Here is a 21,915-nt window from a genome sequence, read left to right on the forward strand (position 1 = left end):
TACCAGGAGACAACTTTCTAGTGGTTCAAGAATCCACAGTGCTCATTTATTGGGAAATTGGTGGTACACCCATGAGATTGCCATGCATTAACAAAGCCTGGTGTTTTTAACCATAGTGCCCAATTTATATAGTGTGCATTATTTAAAAATACTGATGAGGACATTGGCTTATGTGCCATATCTAAAGTATAAAGGTTACATGTGGTTTTTTCCCCTGCCTTTCCTCCAGATTTAATTCTTTGAATTAAAAAAAAAATTGTTACTGATTGTAATTGAAACTTCTGACTAGTATTTCTGATGGACCTATGTACTTTCTAGATGTAGTTCTGGCCAAAATCCACTAAAGTACCTAAAATATGACAAGCCCAAGTCTATACAGCTTTTGCCACAGTCTATGGGAACCAGAATCACTCTGAACAGAGGACTGAGAATCAATGCTTTATCTTTTTAGAGCTTCTGAATTTACCTTGAGTGTTAGACCAAAGAACAGCAACTTAATTATTGAATCATCATCATTGTCGTCATTATTATTGTTATTTATTATTATTATTATTACTATTATTATTAACATTACTGACATCTTTCATCTGTGATGGATTTTATAATCGTCTGCTTCCATCCACATCCTCTGGAGATGAAGGTAAAACAGCTCATTGTCCATAACAAAAGAAGTATCTTCTTGGGGCTGAGAGTACTCTGCCCTCTTTTCTGCTTCACTTAGAATCCTGCCGCTTAAGCCAAAGAGGTCTTGCCATGTAAGTCAGGTATTGCCCAAATAGATGTGATTTTATCTTCTCAGCAGATGTGAAGAACACAGATCTTTACATGATCTAGAGGATGCTATTCTCTTATCCCATTTTTCTGGCATGGCCCACTTACCACGCAGCACATATGAAACAATATATACACATCGCAATTGGCTCCAAACCCCTTGGTTCCTTAAAAAGTGTCTGGAAATTACAGTCTTTGAACCAACTTGTACTGTGGTGCCTGTATCAGGCTGCACCAAGTGAAAACAAAAACCAAACGCCACTTTTAAAGAAAAGATGAAATACATTTCTCAATCTTCTACCAACTCCCAGTTCTCTTACCTGCTTAAGAATTTCAGCAGCTGTTTCATGTGAACAATCAAATATCACATAGAACTCTTTGCCTTTCTTCATCTCCTTGAGCAGAGGCTTGGCATCCTTATTCCCAGAGGGCAGCTGGCGGATTTTAATTTTGATGTTGTATCTGGAGGGAGCTTTGATGAGCTCTTGCAGACGAATTAGACCTGGAAAATGACATCCAATCATGCACCAGAGATGGATCTGTGTTGTTTGTTGCCATTTACAGTAAAAGGCAGAGCATCATCAAAGCGTATCACCCAGCCACCAACCTAAAGGTTACGATATTGGCTTCCTATTTGTCATTGCTTTTTCCCTGGTAGATTGGACTAATACTTTCCATTTCAGGATTAGGAAGCACAATTATTTAGCAAGCAGTTGTCCTCTCCACCTTGTAGCCAACACTTCAAGTCTTAAGCATATTAAGTCTGTGACCATGAAACTTCAACAAACAAAAGCTTGCTTGAAGCTTCTAGAGGCGCTCAGCGACATAGCACTTGTTACCATTTTTAGAAATGTATTTTAACAAAATCCTCTTCCTATCAATATGGGTGTGAGTGTGCACATATGCGAATTCAATGTACCTGCACCAGCAGAGGCCAGAAGAGGGCATCAGCTCTCCTGGCTCTGTGATGACTGGTGGGAGTGTTGGGAACAGATTCTGGTCCTCAGCAAGAACAGGAGGTGTTCATAAGTGCTGGCCTGTCTCTCCAGTCCCACCAACTGCAATCTTTAAAAATCTCAGCGAACACAAGGGATTTCTTGGGGTTGCTAGCTTGTGTAAGCTTATCATCAAATATTTATTTGTAGCGTATTGTTTACCAACTAATTAGTTAATTTACTTTGTATAATCTTTCGGTGATGGACCAATAAACTATTTGTGAATGGCTCATTATCTCTCTTGCTAATATGTTAGAAAATTGTGTTGGTTAAGTCCTTATTTGATTAAAATGTACTATAGGATTTTTGGTAAGTATAATAATGAAAGCAGGAATGTCCTTAGGTGTAGCAAGGTGTGCACAGCAGCCTAAATGGACGGAATATTTACTTTACCACAGGTCTGGATCCACCCGACTAACACTATGCTTTAGTACAAGTTCATTACTAGGCAAGGTGTACAGCCATAGAAAAGCTCCATTGCATGACCCTGATGTTGACTGTATTTGCTAGATTGCATGGTGTTGCCTTCTCTCTCTCAAGGACTCCTATTACATTGGAAAATTGCTTTTAAAAAGTGTGCAGTTCAGTGCTGTCAGGATTTGTTAGCCAGAAGCAATCAACAGAGAATATTAAACTTTGTGAGTGTTCAGATGGAAACTATATGGAAATTGTGCCACGTGGATTCCAGGCCGTTCCGGACGTGAGACATTTGCTTCCTTCCCGATTATTCTTTACCACTCCCTCTTAGGAGTCCCATTTATTTCTGCTTACATTGGAAAGGCTTCCCCAACACAGGAGAGGGGCTTGATTCTCAGGTACAGCCAGTTTTTCATGACATTATTTTCAGAGTTAAAGGAAGCGAAGATGAGGGAGATTGTTGTAGAGACATGTTGGGAGTTAGAACATTCTTCACTCACCCCTTTCTTTTCATAACAGTCAAAGTTAGAGTAACAGGTTTCCTGGACCCTCACTCCTTTTCAAATCAGTAAAGAACCAAAATTGTAGCACTCCTTTTAAAAACATTTTTCTTATTAAGTCTCCTTTTCTGAACCGCCACCATGTGTAAAGAAGAAGAGGAGGAACAGAACACTTATATATTTGTAATTTGTTTTATTAGTTAAGCCTCATAATAGCACTATGAAGCAAGTTATCATGTTTATTATTTCAGATACAGGAACCAAGGCCCAGAACAATTAAATGACTTACTCAGGGCTACAGAGAGTACCAGCAGAAACCATAGATTAAAACTATTTGTGAGTCCTAACGCTCCATCTTCCTATGTCCCTGCCCTGCCTTATAAGTACATGTTTTTGGTGCTGAGGGAACATGGATGCTTGAAATGGTTTGAAGAGAAGAGAAAAACAGAACCAGAGGTCCAGTTTCCTCTCTCCCTTTCTTCTGGCTTCATGATCTGCTGCCATGTTTTTTGTTTTTTCTTTTGTAACCTGTGCATGACCACGTAGGAGAACTCAATGTGTCCTTTAAATAAGAGCTGCAAGGAGCTGCTTCTTTGTTCTTTGATAAATGGAATGTCAACCTTGAAGTGCATCTGCCTCACCAGGACCCTCTTGGCATGTAAAGTTAACAGGCACCAGTTCCCACCCCATTCATTCACATTCAAGAGAAAATGTTTCCAGGATGCTCATTAGATCCTAAGCCTATGCTACTGTCTGCAAAACAAACACATTCTGTTTCAAGGCCTTTAAAGCTGAGAGATTTTCATGCTGGAAAGTATCTCTAGATGGGTGGAGTGTCAAGTTGCCGCTTGGTTTCATACATAAAGAGTTGCCTGAGCCTACTACAAGTCAGAATAACTTGGGGGAGGCGACAGTCTTGTCGCAGGCTCAGGCCTTAAAGCCAAGTTTGCCTTCTCATTCCCAAGGAGGGTTCTTTCAGTGACCCTGTAGTACTTTTGTATTTTGGAACAATCAGTTGAATGGATAGCCCACCCAACTGAATTACTGTGTCAACAAACAGCGTGTAAGCAAACAGAGGAAGAAAATTCTAGGCCAGCATTAAAACATCATCACCACCATGTCTTGGCATGCAGAGATCAACCACTTTCACAATAGTTTCAGAAAAGAAAGATATTTATGCCAAGAGAGGGAGAAAACCAGCAGGCCAATACAGAGGTCAATTTCTAATTGGGATAATTTTCTCCCAATGAAAATCTTATCATTAAGCCTGTACATGAAAAAACTCCTGCCTGGGTCTGTAGGTGAGTTGGCTTTTGAAGGAAGAAGGAATCTGCAGAGTTAAAGATCAGAGACCGAGATGTGAAAAGGGCAGTGACTTTGCACCTTTCTTCCCAAGGCAATTGCTGGCTTAAGCCATGCTTTCTTGCCTTCATGAGCAAATGATGAAGATTTTCACTTTAAAAGGCCCAGTTTACAGGAAAGAAAACCTACTGAAGGCTTTATTTTCTTCATATTTGCATTTTTACAGCAGTCCATCACTGATTTAGTATTTCATTGTAATGACTAGGTAACAATATTTGTTAAGCAGATAATGACTTTAGGGAAGGGAAACTGATTTAACAACAGCTCCCAGCTTTCTGGCATCCTCATCTGGATGCCTGCCCTGATCAGGTGACCCAACCCTGCCAAGACTGCTGCTGTAGGCAATGGCAAGGGCAACGGTGCATGCTAATCTGGGAATCTGGTGGTGTTCTATCTTGTGGAGGTAGAGGCATTTTAGATTGAAATGTAGATCGGGGTGGACCAGACAGATCCAAGTGGGTGACATAGAAAACTCTGATCTCATCTTGCCTCACCATAAATATCAATGTCATGAATGGCAAAGAGAGTACAGTTGATCTCACAGTGAAATACAGAGGATATTAGCCACATAATATAAGATAACCACTCTACAATATACAGAGATAAATAAACTAAATAACAAGGAGGACCCTAGGGGGAATGCTCAATTCTCATTCAGAAGGGCAGATAGAATAGACACGGAAAGCAGTTGAAGAAAAGGAACAGGATGGGAGCCTATGGGTAGAGCTCCTCTGAAAAGAATCCACCCAGCAGGGTATCGAAGCAGATGCTGAGACTCACAGCCAAACTTTGGGGTGGAACTTAGGGAATCTTATGGAAGAGTTGGGGGATGGAATGATCTGGAGGGGACAGGAACCCCACAAGGGGACCAATGGAGCTAACAAACCTGGGCAGAGGAGTGGGATGCTGCAGAGACTGATGCACCAACCAAGGACCATGCATGGTGAGGACCTAGACCCTCTGCTCAGATATAGTAGATAGGCAGCACAGTCTCCTTGTGGGTCCCATAATATGGAGAGTAGGGACTACTTCTGAAATGGACTCTGGCGCCCACATGTTGATCACTTCCCCATGATGGAGCAGCCTTGCCAAAGTACAGAGGAAGAGGATACAGTCAGTCCAGATGAGACTTGATAAGCTGAAGTCAGATGTTACGGGAGAAGGGCTCCCCTTTCTGAGGACTTGGAGGGTGTGAGAGGGGTTAAGTGAGGGAGAATGGGACTGGGAGGAGATGAGGAATGGGGATACAATAGGGATGTAAGGAGAACAAATTTTTTTCAAAAAGAAAAATATATTTCTAATAGTATCTCAAAAAAAAAAAAAAAAAAAGAAAGAAAGAAAGAAAGAAAGAAAGGAAGGAAAAAGAAAAAAAGGAAAGAAAAACAGTGAATGATGCTGGGGCACTTAGGGAAAAGAGAAATGCATGGGTATGTGTCATTGACAGCGTTGGATCATTGTTAAGCTCCTACTTTTGGTGAATTTTAGAGGGGCTATAATGAAGAAAGTAGGCACAATAATGTATAAGTGAGCAAAAAGTCAGAATATCTAGTCTCCTTTCCAGGGCTGCTACAGGGCTAATTGGTATTATTACTATTCCACTTTGGTTTTCATGGTGCTTGGAGCTTTGATCTCTATGTATTGAAACTTTGAGACCAATTGTAGTGTGGTCATTTAGCCTAGAATAACCTGGAACTCCTGCCTCGGTTTCTCAAGTCAGGCTTATGGGAGGGCACGACCACGCCCCACTTGTAGTTACTTCTATGTTTAGAGAATGAGAGGGGATTAAAATGCATTTGGCCAGCTACTGCAACTGAAAGTAGATGAGGGAGAGTTTATTGTACACTTCTTGAAACGTTTCTCTGAGTTCAAAGACAAAACTCACGGCTATGAAGTCATACTATGAGTGCAATTAGAACTTCACCATTATGAAAGGGCTTTAAGGGTACCGCCAGTTTGTTTCACACGAACGTAAGCGAGGCTGCAATATAAAGATAACATTTAAAAAGTGTCTACATGGGCAACTCGAAACATGGTGGTTGTCTTCTCTGTGTTCTTAAATATGACACAGAAAAATGCTGATCTGCATGTATATTGAGGGGCTCTGGCATGAGGTGGAGCATATGGATGGGGAAAAAAAGAGAAAACTGCTATTTCTAGTGGATGTGTAAAAACGCTCTATGCTCTGAAATAATAACAAACCTTGCTATTTATGCTGCCCCTCTTTCACTGTAAGCGCGCGCCCGCCTCATAAATAGCTCCGCTAACCTTAGAATATACTCAGGAAGTGTGCAGGTGCTGAAGCTATCTCATGGGGAGGAAAGTGAGGCACAGTGAGGTTAATTGTCTAGATCAGCCCTGAGAATGAGTCACAGGTGCCAGGAATTGGAAGGGACTTTAAAGGTCAAAGGCCTACGTGATGCAGGAGTCCCCTCACACCGCTGCTGGCACTCACTGGCTTTGAGAGATTCTCTCCCGTACATTGCAGTCCAATCTACTCCTGATGCTTTCCTGCCATTTAATGAGTCTCGGTTCAAAAGGAAAGTCCCTCCGTTTTCTTGAGTCTTAATCCAATTCCCTGTTCATTAAACCGTACGAGTGGGCTTGATGCTGTAAAAATGAGTGTAATAAACCATTGGGACCTGAAGATCAGATCATACATTTTAAATGTTAATTTCATCTTCATTTGAACTTGGAAACATGCAAAATGGCATTTCACAAATGTGTGGGTGTATTAATATACCCACATCTAATAGGATTCTTTAGGGCATCTGTGTATAAATTGGGAATCTTCCAGAGGGAAGGAAAAATCAGAGCTGAGAAATGGAAATGAGAGACATGAATTACCTGGGGAAGTGTAGCACGTCTTAGTGCAAATCTTTAGAATATGATTTTTCAAAGCTACAACAACAGCAACAAAAAGATAAGTTGGAAGCATCCATAATGAAAAAAATGGATCTCTTAATTACAAAGAACTCATGGAGGAACCAACCCAAATACTTTTAGATTCACCATATTGCAGAACACTCCAACAATATATCTCAGTCCTGAATTCTGGATAATATCTATGGTAGCTAAAAGCAATCCCCTTTTCATGTGATACCGAAAGACTGCTTTCCTGAGTAGAATTCTGAAAATTTTTAGAGTTCTGGATAGAGATCTGGGGCTGGAAATATGAAAGTTTTAAACAAGTCAAGGTTGAGAGAAAAAGAAGTGAAAATTGTTGCCTTGTTAGGACCTGGCAGCAAGGACTTTTGTCCCTGTGTTATTTCAGTGGGTAGCTGCATAGGGATTGTGACTTGAACAGTGTTGAACACTGTGCTAAGTGCATGGTGAAAGTGAAAGACTCACTGTCTCTTATGTGATGCTGCTTGTGTACAGAGTCTCCTTCATTTTTGCTAGTATCCTAAGGGTGAATGCAAAATACTTTACTGGACAATAAAATCTTAAGTCACTATTTGAATACAATCCTTAGAGCAGATATTTCACCTGTTCACAGGATGGTTGGGTCGTTAAATGATTTAACTAGGATTTTCAAGAGTATGTGACATGTTGACATTCAAGAATCCAGTTGTCTAAAAAAAAAAAAAAAAAAAAAAAGAATCCAGTTGTTATTTTTGTGTTTGTATTTCTCTGTGGACTCTCAAGATTTATTCTTTTCAGTCACTGACATTTCTTTGTATATTAATCTCATTTCAAATTCACCCTTGCTGAATGTACATGTATACAATGGAATTTTATTCAGGCACAAAGAATAATGAAACTATGAAATTTGAAGGAAGAAGAAAGAGACTGAAAATTTTTATATTAAGTTAAATAACCCAGACCCAGAGAGACAAATCCTCTATATCCTGTCTCGTATGCAGATTCTAGCTTCTGGTTTTTATATGGGTGTGTTTATATGGGAGTGAGTGTGGGCAAAGTTCAGTAAACTAGATAGAAACTTGTGAGAGGGGAAAAGAGGCTTTTAAGGACAGTTGGGAAGGTAATAGCATATATGTGTCATGATGGTAGATGAAATGGGTCAGTAGATAATAATGCTTGCTTTATAAGCCTGACCACCCAACCGCTAGAACAACTTATCTACACACACACACACACACACACACACACACACACACACACACACACATACACACACACACTCAGAGACAGAGACAGACACAGAGACACAGAGACAAAGACAAAGAGTGAGGAGACAGAGGGTCAGAGAGGAATGGAGACAGAGAGATAATAAATAAAAAATAACTTGCAATACAAGCATATGCATGTGACATGAAACGAAAGACTACTGGGACAGAAAGTCACAAGCTGACTGTGGGTAGTGGAGATGGAGTTCAGGAGAGGCTGGTCAACCAAAATTAAGCATGCATGGAAGAATATAACAAAACCTGTTACTTTGAATACTGACAGCCTTAGTCACTGCTCTGTTGCTGTGAAGACACACCATGACCCAAGGCTACTCTTATAAAAAAAACATTTAATTGGGGGCTTCTTACAGTGTGAGAGAGTCAATCTAGTGTCATCATTTTGGGGAGTATAGTAGCTAACATGGTGCTTGGTGCTGGAGAAGTAGCTGAGAGCTATGTCCTAATCTGCAGACGGAGGGGAGGGCAGAGAGAGAGAGAGAGAGAGAGAGAGAGAGAGAGAGAGAGAGAGAGAGAGAGAGAGAGAGAGAGAGAGAGAGGGAATATATCTGTCATGGGATTTTAAAACTTCAAATCCCACTCACAGTTGACCCACTTCCTTCAAGAAGGAAACACACTCTTCCCCAAATCACAGTGATTTAACATAATAAACAAATCCTGCTCTAAAACTTTAAACCTATGTGTGATGTAATGATTAGTAATTATTGCAGACTGGTGGGTATCTCATGTGGCTGTGATGGGTTCAGAAAATCACTTAAGGAAATCATAAACTAACAAACCTAGGAATAAACAGCAACAAAATACTCTCAAGTGCCGTATGCCATGAGTCCAGGACTGTCTGTCTGTCTGTCTGTCTGTCTGTCTGTCTGTCTGTCTGTCGGGGCTCATTGCCTTAAGGATTCCGTGCTTTGTAGTCACATTTGCATGCAAAGTCCAGACTTCTTTCCTTCAATGGAGACCCTCCTAGTCACAACCCTGCTTGATGTCTATGTGGGTCTAAAATTCAAATTTAGCACATTTGTGACCAAGTACTTGATGTCTGTGATGGTAAGTTTTCAATGTCAACATGCCACAGCACATCCTAAAACCACCTGGGAAGAGAATAGCAACTGTAGAATCCTTCAAGAAAGGCTATGTCTCTGGGGGCCATCTTGACTGTTACTGGAAGCAGGAAGGCCTAGCCTGAATATGGAAAGTATCCTCACATGGGCTGGATCCTGAACTGCATAAGAGCAGGGGGAGGCAGGCAACACACCTACGTTCATTTCTCTCTGCTCTGTAATATGGATGTGGCCAGCTGCTTGACTTCCTGCCTTGGCCTCCCAGAAATAATGGACTGTTACAGACTGTAACCCGGAACTGCAAGCTAAATAAACTCTTTCCTTCGCTGAGATGCTTTGGGACAGGGAATTTAACGACAGGAACAGACAGGAAAGGAGGACAATACCCACCTGTCTCCTACAGGTTTGTTTCATCCACCCTTTCACCATCCCAGATCATGGCAACTCTGTCCTTTGGCTCACATCAATGCTGAAGAGACTATCTTTTACTCACTTCCTTGTCTCCCAACCTTCACTGTCTCAGATATTATTATCATTCTGGTTTTTTTTTTTTTAAAAAAAAACCCACAGGTATAGAAAGTCACATGCTGCTTGCCTTTACCACAGCATTAATAGTTCCTAAGACAGAACATAGATTTCCTGTTCTTACCTACTATTTAAAAATAAACTTACCATATGGCGCTTGTCTCATGTCAAAGGAGTGCAATATGTTTTCCTTGACATATGACTCCACTGAAATGCCAGCAAAACCTTGCTACTTGAGGAGATTTGGGAACTCACTCTGTTCCTGCTACATTAGTCTACTGAGGCAAATGTCTGCAACCTGAAGTGCCATGAGTTTCTCAGATAATTGAGTTTTATACTTCAAAGTTGGTGTCATGCTGACACAAAGTAGTGATGGATATGTAAGACAGCTTTACAAAGTTGTCAAAACAGGATAAAATGACAAGCTGGGACTATCCATAATGCTGCTTCCACAGCTTCCTCAGAGACTTTTCACTCTTTGATCCATTGTTCAAACACACCCCATCCCACAATGTAAATGGAAGCAAGATAAAAGGGATTACAGGAAAAGCCAGCAAGTGGGAGTCACTCAGAGTATAAGGCTTGCTTGGCTTCTAGAGTTTTTCCAGTGCTTGATGCTCTTTCACTCCAGTGCTAGGACCTCCGTTTCCTGGCTTGGTTTTGGCAGGAACAATCTGGCAGGCTGTCATGACTACTTTGCTCTCCCCAGAGCACTTTTATGAATACAACAACCAGAATGATCCATTAATATACTGTTGATTCGACCCTCTTCAGCACTTTCCATTTCACACAGAGCACACATTCCTCCAGGGGTCTCAAGATCCATCAATTCCTACCCTTGACCTCTCCTACCACCAGTCTTATTTCAATCAACCTCAATCATGCTGATCTTCTCACTAGCTCCAAAACAGACCGGACGCCCTTCACCCTCAATTTCACCCTCAGCAACTATTTCAGCCTGGAGCCCTTGGGTACCACTCACATGGTTCACCTCCTCTCATGCTTTGACTTTTTGTCCAAACCTCACATTTGCAATGTCACATGATCCTAAACACTGGAAAACTGCACTCCAGCTTCCAGATTCTCCCTTATGCTACCTTTTCTTTCTTCCATATTATTTATCACTTTATCGAGGGTGAATAAATGGTTTGCTCATTAGGCTCCCATAGAAAATAAATATTTGAAGTTAGTGTCTTCTATTGTGTCCTGGTTCACTGGTGAATTCCAAGTGCCTAAAACAATTCACCAAACACAATAAATACTCGGGACATATCCAGACAGAATGGGACAGCGTTATTAAATATAAAAACTGCTCTCAGAGGATAGAGTCAAGATGGTATGGTGCAATATAAGTTTGAGTCTTACAAGAAACAGTAGGGTCAGCATTGGAAATTAAGTCATGCCATACACAGGTGCAAAAAACATGTTAGGGCCCTTCTGTGACAAGAGTCCCATTGTCTGATGCCAGGGAAGAAGCTCTCTCAAAAACAAGAAATGTTCTTCCAAGAATCCTATTGGTTGGTTGGAAATGCACGGCTCTAATTATGCCGAAGTTACTCCTGGTGATTCTTCCTAAGTGTTTGATCAAAGCTTCCTTCTATGGTCCTGCTCTGCAGATGTGCAGGTCCCAACAGCAGGCCCCTTCCTCCTAAGTCTTATCTTTTTTTCGTTTGTAGCTGACCCATTCAGACATTTAGGCCTTACTCACACATTCTGCACTTGAACATTCTCAATGACCACAGGTGTACAATTCAGCAAGGGCTACGGCAATTGGACATTTAGAGAGGGAGGACCAAGCACAAGTGAATCCAGAGAGCAGACAAAGCTTGTATCAAAGCATCTGATACTGTTGCCAGCATATGTCTGGGGGAGGGATTAGGTGTGCCCAATGTGCTTAGTGAAGTCTGAAAACATGACTCAGGATACCTTATTTATATATTCAAGCTTTTTAAAATCTTATTTGTGTGCAGGTAGTATTTGTGTGTGTGTGTGTGTGTGTGTGTGTGTGTGTGTGTGTGTATTGTATCTGCTTAATGTATGCCTGTGTGTGTGCCCATGCATGGACCCATGCACATACATTATAACTAGAGGAAGAAGTAATGTTTCCACCTTACTCTGTTGAGACAGGTCTCTAACTGAAGCTGGAGTGAATCTGGAGGGCAGCATATTCAAGCTATCCTCCTGCCTCTGTTCCCTCCACAGTGCTCGGGATATAGGTACCCGTGTTGCCATGCCTGGCATTTTATGGGTGCTTGGATGTAAGGTCCTCAGGTTTGCACAGCAAATGTTTTTACCCACTCAGATATCTCTCTAGCTCCTACTTATGGAAGGTTTTTAATGATAGGTTCATCATCGAGATGCTGTCAGAGCATTATTTTAGTGCAGGGTCTTCTCATCAGCTCTTCCTGGTGGAATTTTCTCTCCAGGTATCCTCTTGGCTTGGTTATTATCCTTTTTGGGGTTTATTTTAAATGTTTACCATTGAGTACTTCTTCCCAGATTTTTTAAAACATAAGTTTGCAAACCTCTTTGCCCAGTCCCTCAAAGATTCCTTTTTTTTCATAACAGTGATTGCTATTTGTATATGAAATATTTGCTTTTGTGTTTTGTTTATATAAACAGGCTGGGGGATTCAAAAGGTCAGAGATATTTTTGTTTGTGCATTGGAACAGTTTTGGTAATAGTAAATACCTCTAACAAGGGAGGTCCGTTCTATCATTATGTCTCTCTGCCTGTGGTGTGTGTGTGTGTGTGTGTGTGTGTGTGTGTGTGTGTGTGTGTGTGTGTGTGTGTGTGCTTGTGTGTGAGGTAGTGATAGAAAGAGAAATTTGTGTCTTCATGCATGTTTTCATTTTAGACACTGCCTAAAGAAAAGTAAACTAAGAAGGTGTTATCACACGAACTCTGGTGCCCTATATTTGACTATGTCCCCTAGATGGGGAGGCCTGGCGGCACTTAGAAGAAGGATAGCAGGCTACCAAGAAGAGACTTGATACCCTATGAGCATATAAAGGGGGAGGAGGCCCCTCAGTCACAATCATAGGGGAGGGTAGTAAGGGGAAAGTGGGAGGGAGGGAGGAATGGGAGGATACAAGGGATGGGATAACAATTGAAATGCAATATGATTACATTAATAAAATATATATTTAAAAAAAGAATAACAAAACCAAACAACTTGTAACAAACACACTGTGGAAAGAGGCAGACAGAGAATAGGCAAGAGAAGCAACGCCATGTGCTGTGCATGCTGTGTTGCCTTGTGTAGTTTCTCCAGTATCTCAGGAACATCACCCGATCTGTCTGGACATGGGGATTAAGCCCATTTACTGAAGGGAAATTTAAATAGAATAAAAAGGAGAGACTGGTCAACCTCTAACATGGTTGACTTAAGTTAGTCACAAAATGAAACCTAGGCATAAGTGGGGACTAGAGATTGCTTGCTGAGAGCCGGCTCTGTGCTAGTTGTGTAGGTGTTTGCCTAACCAAGCGTAATGGAACACTGTGAAATCCCACCCACTCTGGCCTGCCAAGTTCATGTTTCCATTGCCTTGTAAAGAAGCTAGAAATGATCATAATGAGTGAGTTAACCCAGGAGCAGAAAGACTCAAATGGTATATACTCACTTATATCTGCATACTAGCCCAAGGGGCATGTCCCACGAAAGCCTTCACTTACCAGGAAACTGGGACAGAGGGGAAAGCATCCTATTGGGACTCTAAATGAGAGACGCATGGGAGAATAGCAAAATAAAAGGATACAGAGGGTCCTAGAAATCTACAAGTAGAACAATATAATAGGCAGATTTGGGCCCAGGGGTCCCGCTCAAACTAAGGCACCAGCCAAGGACAATACAGGAGGTAAACTTTAAACCCCTTCCCAGATCTAGCCAATGGTCAGAATATTCTCCACAGTTGAGTGGAGAGTGTGATATGACTTTCTCACGTAGTCTGGTGCCTCACATTTGACCATGCCCCTGGAGGGGGAGACCTGGTGGCACTCAGAGGAAGGACAGCAGGTAGCCAAGAAGAGACTTGATACCCTATGAGAATATATAGGGGGAGGTAATGCCCCTCAGGAACAGTCATAGGGGAGGGGAATAATGGGAAAATGGGGGGGGGGGATGGAATGGGAGGATACAAGGGATGGGATAAACATTGAGATGTAACAAGAATAAATTAATAAAAAAAAAAAAAGAAAAAAAAGAAATTATTCTTAGAATGTCATCGGTTTAAAGAAAACAGCTACACTTTTAGTCATTAGTTCCCATTAACAGTGTTGGGGCTCTGACTCAGGACATCACATGACATCTGCTAGTCTGAGTTCCTTGAATGGGAAGAGATGGAAGGTCTCAGTAACAACAAATTTATACATTTCTTCCACCATCTTGTCTTAAAACTCTCTGTCTCCATCTCTGTCTGTCTGTCTGTCTGACCCTCGCCCTGCCTCACCCCCCATCAGTGTAGACACTGGCACTCTTTAGCACAGTGACACTGAGACACATACTCTTTTCTTTGTCCCATGAAGAATCAGTCCAGAAAGATCTCCCATCTATGCTGAGAAAAAGGAACACAACACAAGGGGCCAAAAAAGAACCACATGGAAGAACAGGCTGCGTCCTGATCTATCTTCCTTCATGTTGCTTAAAACAGAAATGTTCAGGCTGTGCTGTGCTCTGAGCAATTCCATTATTATAAAACAGTAGTTTGCAGCCATATTGAGTGCAAATGTGGTGTGGAGTGTCTCTGTTCCTGGCTTGTGTGAACACACAACCAACAGTCTAGCAGGAACTAGAAAACAGATGAAACATTACCATCTATGACCTTATCAAATTAAACCAGGACCACATGGATACATTGGTATATTAGAACCATTCAATAAAGGTCAGGGCTGGGGCCTTAACAAACTTACCACCCAATGGAACACAGAGGCCCCTCATCATATGACAGAAGAGAGATGCTTCAGTGCAGTGGCACCCACTGACCTCTCATCAGATCATAGGATGCATGTGTGACAGTATCAACAGTTGATTGAAACATCAACTTTTTGCCCATTTAGTTTATCACAAGCCATTGCTTGAAACAGCTGCCTCTTGTCTCCACTCCACTGGACCCAGCCCTGGCTTTTAGAAGATCTCTGTGCATGTGTAAGGCTGTGTGGCTTAGTCTCTAATATCAATCCCCAGCAATAGCCCTCTTGGAATCTCTATCACCCCATTAAAGCCCTGTTAGTGCCATTCTGCAATATATGTATATATATGGAGGGGGATGTGTGATCTAAGAGCTAATATTAGTGAGTAAGACTGCAACAAAAGACCTGTGATTGCCAATGGCCACTACCAAGAAAAATTAGTGGTGCCCGATGTACTAAAGACAGCATACGTGACATAGCTTCTGAATTTATTGTAGAAATGCAAGCATGATTACTTATGACATAACACATTTGCTACACATAGCCCATTCTGCCGTAGGCCCTTCCTATTTCTATCACCACCATATCATCCACTTTGGCCAGTCACATTTCTAAGCAGGTGTCCATTCATTCAAAGTAAGCATAAATATAGACAGAGCTTTAAGGACTGGAATAAATAGCTTAGTGGTAGAATACTTCCCTGCTATGTGCAGTACCCCTGTATTACACATACTGACATACACACACATATGCATACATACATACATGCATACACACATTTACACATACATACATAAATAATGACCAGGTTTCCCCGAGTCTTTTAGTGTTTCTTCTAAAGGATCCTGCATCATGTAAAAATCAGGTTAAATAAATCCATTATTCCTTTATTTATTAATTTTTTACTGTAGGATTGTTAGTCATTGCTTTTATGATGAATAAGGAAAGGTATCACTCACATGTGTCCTACATTGAAGGCAATTTATCAAGTGAACTAAGATGCCACTGAGAAAACTGCATAGAGAATGAGGCAAAGATTAGTAACTGCTGATTTAATAAACAGAAAAGATTGAAAGAGCACTAGCAGATTCATAGGTGTGGCTAAGTCTCAGCTTTTATAGATGTTTGATTCTTGTTTAGCCTTCTCTCTCTCTCTCTCTGTCTCTCTCTGTGTCTCTCTCTCTCCTCCCTCTCTCTCTCTCTCACCCCCATGTCCTCCCTTGCCTCCTACTTTCTTCTTCTTTATATTTTACATCAGGGTCAGTTAGAAGCCCAGGGTCAAATCTATCTAAGCATATATATCTTTATAAATAAAGTTTTATTGTCACATAACATGTCCATTCATCTACATATTATATATAAACACTTCAGCAAAGTAGTTGTATCCAGGAATGTATGGCCTCAATACTGTTCTGTGTGTTTGCTATTTATGTAAGAAGTTTCTGGCCCTGTCTTCTGTATAATGTGCAGAGGCTAAATTTTGCTGAACTAGGCCTTGAGAAAGCAGAAAGTGCTGAACAGACTTCATGCTGCATTTGGTACTCAGCTTCTCAGCATTCTGCTGTGTGTTAAGGGAAAGAAGCCAGGCCTCCATAGGGGTCTAATGAAGCAGAGAGAGAGGTCCTGTGGGCAGCAAGTTCTCAGGATGCTCACATCACCACAGAATGTGAGGCTTGGAGCCAGGGGACTGATGTGAGCCCAGGGGTGGGGGTGAGGGTGGGGAGAATCAGGAAGGGAAGAGGTGAGGCATGTCCAAATCTCACCCTTTCTACAAGTGCTCTAGAGCCCTCCTGCAGTTTAGCTGGTAGAAGACAGAGCTCTGCCTGCAAATATTGAGTGAATTGAGTTTTGTCCTTCAAGGCTCTCGTGCTGCTCCTGTTCACTTCTATGGGAGTAATGGGGCATTTTGTCCCACGACAGCTGTGCTGGCTTCAGGCTATTTAACAAACTCCTACTAAACACATCCCAATAAAGTGCTCTTTAATGGGTACTTAATTCTGTTGCAGAGGTGGGTGCCAAGCACACCTAAATCCTTTCTTTTCCTTCAGGTTTGCTGTTTCCTCCTTTTTACGGCTTGATAATTACTACACCGGAGAACCCTGAGTCTAGCAGTATTAAACCCACTCCGAGTCACCGAATGTCGGCTTTCATCGATCTCAGTTGATCTGCTTACTCTCTAGGTTCCAATTTAATGGTTCAATTGATTATTCATTTACATTTTTAATGTTGTAGGCAAAATCATTTTATCATGAATCATCTCTAACTTAATGGGTAGCATACCGAGTCATTTGGGGTTTTAATTTTAACAAGTATTTATTGAGCATCTGAGCTCAGATGAACATACCAAGGATAAAGAGCTCATTCTACTTTATGGTCAACAGTGACACAAATGGGGTGCTGATTTTTTTGCTGTGCAAAGTGTCTGCTACTTATGAATGGATTCCCTGGTGCTACATGGTAGTTAGGACATTAATTTTTGAAACTTCCACTTACGAATTGTATTTTTTCTGATATACCTTAAACTCTATAATGCTCATGTCATTGTTTGAACTTGCTCTTAAACACAGGTGTTCTAGAATTTATTTTCCTGTAGATGACTTTGCTTTGCTGAAGATGTAGAAAGACTGAGTGGTTATACCAAGGAGAGCTCTTTAAAATGAGAGCACCTTTGATTTTATTAGCTCACAAAACTACTTATCAAACCCAGGCAAGATGGAAAGATCTAACTACACTCGTGTTTGCAGTATAATGTTCTACTTGAAGGCTCTTTAAGCATGCTTTGTGGAGTTCATTTGGTAACATGCTGTCATCTTGTACATCAAACAGGTGAAATTAAGAATTCACAGCCACTGGTGGCTTATCCTTCCTCATAGGAACTGCTTAGCCTATAGTATTTATGATTTGTATGTCTAATCAACTGTGGCATTCACTTATTTTTAAATGCGATGAGGCATAGGAAAATACATAAGTGTGTACTTCTGATCATAATAGTCACCTTTATCTGACAGTATAAATTGGAGTCAGAGTTTAATGCTGAATAGAGGAGGCATGGTATTCATTTTTCTAGGGAAAAGTATGAGCTAAGGCTTGCTGAGAAAGGCAGTGAAAAGTGAAAAAGAGCCAAAGTGCTTGGAAATGACTCTTCTTGCTAATTTTCACTGCCAGTTTCTTTAGTCTTATTATGAACCTGGCAGATGAAGAAAAGGAGCTATTCTAAATTCTTGGAAAAGGGTCAGATGGTCAATAGTATTCTTTGCGCAGGAAATTATTGAACTCTTTTATATGTGCCTGGTATGCAATAGGAAGCTCATTCTAAGCAAAGCTAGAAATTTGGATGTTAGGGGTGCCTCCTCTCCTACACATGTGAACACATTGCTGATATGTAATGTGTAATGCTTTGATTTGCAAAGCCCCTCCCTTCTGTTGGTGGTTCTAGAGAGCTTGGGAGAGACAGCATTCGAATGTGATCATGGACAACGAGTGACATCACCAGCTGGGTGTTGAGATCAGTCTGTATCATGCCCTAAGTTACTATATTTTGCAAAAGCAGGTTGTGCTCTGGTGTTTGCTATTTGTTTCAGATTGCTTTGCCCTGAGAGACCTCTCCTAGAAACTTTTTACTAGATTCTCTGCTTTGGCCTCTCAGAACTCTTTGAAATTTCTTGCTGTTTAAAGGCTTTACAGCCATGTTATAAGTTACAGATTTTCAAATAGAGACAAATTGACTATGTGATATTGTGATATATAATATTACATAATTTGAAATTTAATATTACTAATCAAGATTGGAATAAATAACAACAACAACAACTTGTTCTTGTCTCAACCATAAATATCAAGGAAAAGGGTACCGTCTGGCAAATTGCTGCTAATGAAAATGCTATGCCTTGCGAATTTATTGTTAGCCAATGAATTCTGACATTGTGGAAAGACACAGCAGTGTTTGTTGATATTTTCACACAGCATACTCAGTAAAAGGAGCAGCCAGGCTCAGAAAGAGTACTTAGGAAGAAGTTGCGGGGTTCTTAAGAAATGGTACCCTTTTCATCACAGCTCATGTGAGCGAATATGGGCAGCAGTGAATTAAATGTGAGACTTTACTATGTAGGGGAGGGACATTCATTGGCTGATTTTAAACTGAAAGATGGACATGGTAAGACAGTCGGGGCTCGGATGACTCTTAATGGTAAAAGGTCTGTTGTTCAAGCCTGAAGATAAAAGCTTGGCTTTCCGGCACCCAGGTAATAAGAGAGCTATGGTAGCGAGCACTTGCAAGCCCATCTTGGGAGTGTAGGAATGGAGCCAAGACGGCCTTGGAGCTCATTGGCTAGGCAGGCTTGCTTAATCAGAGCTCTAGGTTCAGGGAAAGATCCTGGCTTAGGAGAAAAGGTGAATAATTGAGAAGAGTGATATCAGCCCTCTGGCCTTTCCATATGCATATGTGCGCACGCACGCCCGCGCACGAGCACACACACACACACACACACACACACACACACGCACACACACACACACACGCACACACACACGCACACACACACACACTCACAAGGGAGCTTGAGCTCCAACAAGTTCTGAGACAATACGGGGGAAGTGCCAGCCAAGTTAACTTCTAATTGGGTGAGGATCAGAGACAGTATCTATTGAGGATTAGGTGCTAAACTGTCAGAACAATCAACACATATTAATTTGTTTTAGAATAGTTTATTGAGTATACCGTAAGATGGCAATAGGCTGGGTTATAACCACAGTATTGCCTCTCGCCACAACCCAAACTCCCAGAGTTTGTTATGGACGGATCCCTGGAATTCACAGTCCCTTTCTCAAAGAATTGCTTATTTTAGTGGCATGATGTCTAACTAAATTCCTGCCTGTTGTCTGTGACAACTTTTTTTAAAGACATATGCATAACTCCTTTTGTTAGACCCTTTAATTAGGTCACTGCAATTGCAGTTCTAGTCTCAGTAGGGTTGCACTAATGAGATCCCCTCCCCCGTTGGCACTGTAATTAGATCACAATGTATATCAATAAGATGATGTGTTTCTAAATGTTGAATATGTTGAATTTGCTATGCACGGCATTCCCAGATTCCATTAGAATTCTCAGTTAGCCTAGGTGAGAGAGGATTTCTGTGCATACCACCTGACAGGTGTCAAGCTGGTTAGAGTAAACACGGCCAGGGAGGGCTTGTGTGAGTGCCATACCTGTGCTGTCTTCATACACCACAGTCACTGTTCTCCAGTTGTAGTACAGGACCAGATCCAGGACAGCCCGGCTGATAGCTGCATAGTCTGGGTAGAGGTTGATGTAAAATAAGTCTTTGTTGTCCACGGAAGGGTGTTTCCAGCGAGTCTGAATGTGTGGGACTTCCAAGGCATTGCAAATAGACTGTACAGCGCTGACAGAGGAGCTGTGGGACGGGCCAAAGAGGGCAGCCACACCAAGAGCCAGCTGGTCGCATGCTGATGATATCCAAAGACAGGGAGAGGGGTGGTCAGGGAGAGCAGGGAGGGGAGGGGGTGAGAAAGACAGAGTTCTGTGAATTCACGTTTTCCTTGTGTGGTCGCTTGCTCTACGTAGCCATTGGAGAACCTCCCATAACTCCCATCCGCCTTTTCCAGCTTCTGGTAGTCTTTAGGCAGTAAGGTACCAGTAATGTAAATGAAGGGCCGATGAGCTATAAATCACAGGGCCAACCCCCTGCAAATAAAAATGAGCTAGTGGTCTCAGTTCATTACCTTCAATCAGATGAAGGCTAAATCCTTTACTTGATCCTATGAACACTCTTGTGAGCTACCTAGCAAAACATTTGTCAAATGAATGTCCTATGAATTAAGTGCTGCCATATGGGAGGGTGATGATGGAGAGATTAGTATGGTCAGATAATTTAGAAGATCTCCCGAGGGAACTACAGAATGCTTTGACTCCTGCCTTTCTGAAACTCAGGTTTCTACCCCACTCATTTCACACACACACAGGGAGGACTTACTTCATCATGGCCACTGGACAGTAACAGTTTAATCAGAATGTAAGGACCCCAGGCCAAGGTCAGGCCTCTTTCTCCCTCAATTATCAGCCAAATGAAATTAAATCACACATTTAAAATTGTATTGGTAACACTTGTTTTGTTATAAGAACAAAAGCATCCATTGCGCGAAATTAGAATAGTTACAATGCAGGGAAGACTAAAGGCTCCATCCTTAACCAGTCAACTTGCAATAATGCTTACTGATATTTCAGGAACCTGAGATTGCTATTGTATATGTACACTGTGATGCACTGATGCTTTCCTTGAGTGGAAAGCATGACTTTATCTCTAAGGTGGTATAACATTTCAGGAACGTATTTCCACTCACTGTTGGAAGAACAGATCACTGGGCACGAATGGTGTAATTTATCTAGGCCACTCTTATACATTTAACTATTTAATCTCTGTTCAATTTTTGACTATGATAAGTAGTTTTTCAATATTGACAACTTTCTCTGCATCTTCAATTACTTCTTTGAAGTAGATTCTAGACTGGAGGGCTTGCCATCTACTACCGAAAGGTCTTGGTGTCTTAAAATTATTTGATGCACATTAATTAAATACCCTTCCAGAAAGATTAGTTTATCCTCTCCCACCATGTAGAACACTGTATGTAAGTGGGTGTTAAATATAGGTTTACATGCATCTTTCAAATATAAATTGTAATTTTTAAAAATGAATTTTAGAGTTGCCAAGTGATAATAATTGAAAACATATAAGTAAACCTGTGTTAGCTATTTTATAATTATGCAGTTTTATAAAATAAGGTAATGAACACCATATATTTCTGTAAGTTACTCTGAGGTGATTTAGAGAGAATAAAAAGTAAAAGTTTGACAGCCATGTTGCAGCCATCTAAGGGACAGTTGATGGTGACAGTCATTTTCAAGGTCACCTTGTGCCACTGTGTTGCTTGCTGCTGGTTGTCTGCACTGGCTATGAAGATGCACAGCTTTCTGCAGTGTGCTGAAGGTGTGTTGTCATTGTCCTCGAAAGCTCACTTCTGGATGTGTGCTCATCAGCCATACACGTTGTGAGCATGGGAATATGCAAATTGCTGTCTTGTCCAACATAAACAATGGACTGAGAATCCTGATAAGTGTCATGACTCTGGGCTGCTAACATTTCTTGATAGAAAATCAATCCTTTAGAATTCTCTTTGTTGGAGTGTTTAATTTACAAGCATGGCTGGGTCTTCAGAT

General features: G+C 41.2%; 1 protein-coding gene across 7 annotated transcripts in view; it reads right to left on the minus strand.

Moving 5' to 3' along the window:
• Grik1 (glutamate ionotropic receptor kainate type subunit 1) overlaps positions 1-21,915 on the minus strand; it is a 370,429-nt gene that overhangs the window by 129,710 nt on the left and 218,804 nt on the right. For all 7 annotated transcript variants that reach the window (XM_051150186.1, XM_051150183.1, XM_051150189.1 and 4 more), the window contains exons 3-4: positions 19,890-20,147; positions 1,092-1,273 (exon numbers count right to left, since the gene is read on the minus strand). In XM_051150186.1, coding sequence (XP_051006143.1) covers positions 1,092-1,273; positions 19,890-20,147 — 440 coding nt within the window. The remainder of the gene's footprint in view (positions 1-1,091; positions 1,274-19,889; positions 20,148-21,915) is intronic.

The sequence above is a fragment of the Acomys russatus genome, chromosome 8, assembly GCF_903995435.1.
Source record: "Acomys russatus chromosome 8, mAcoRus1.1, whole genome shotgun sequence".
In the NCBI taxonomy this organism is placed as follows: domain Eukaryota; kingdom Metazoa; phylum Chordata; class Mammalia; order Rodentia; family Muridae; genus Acomys; species Acomys russatus.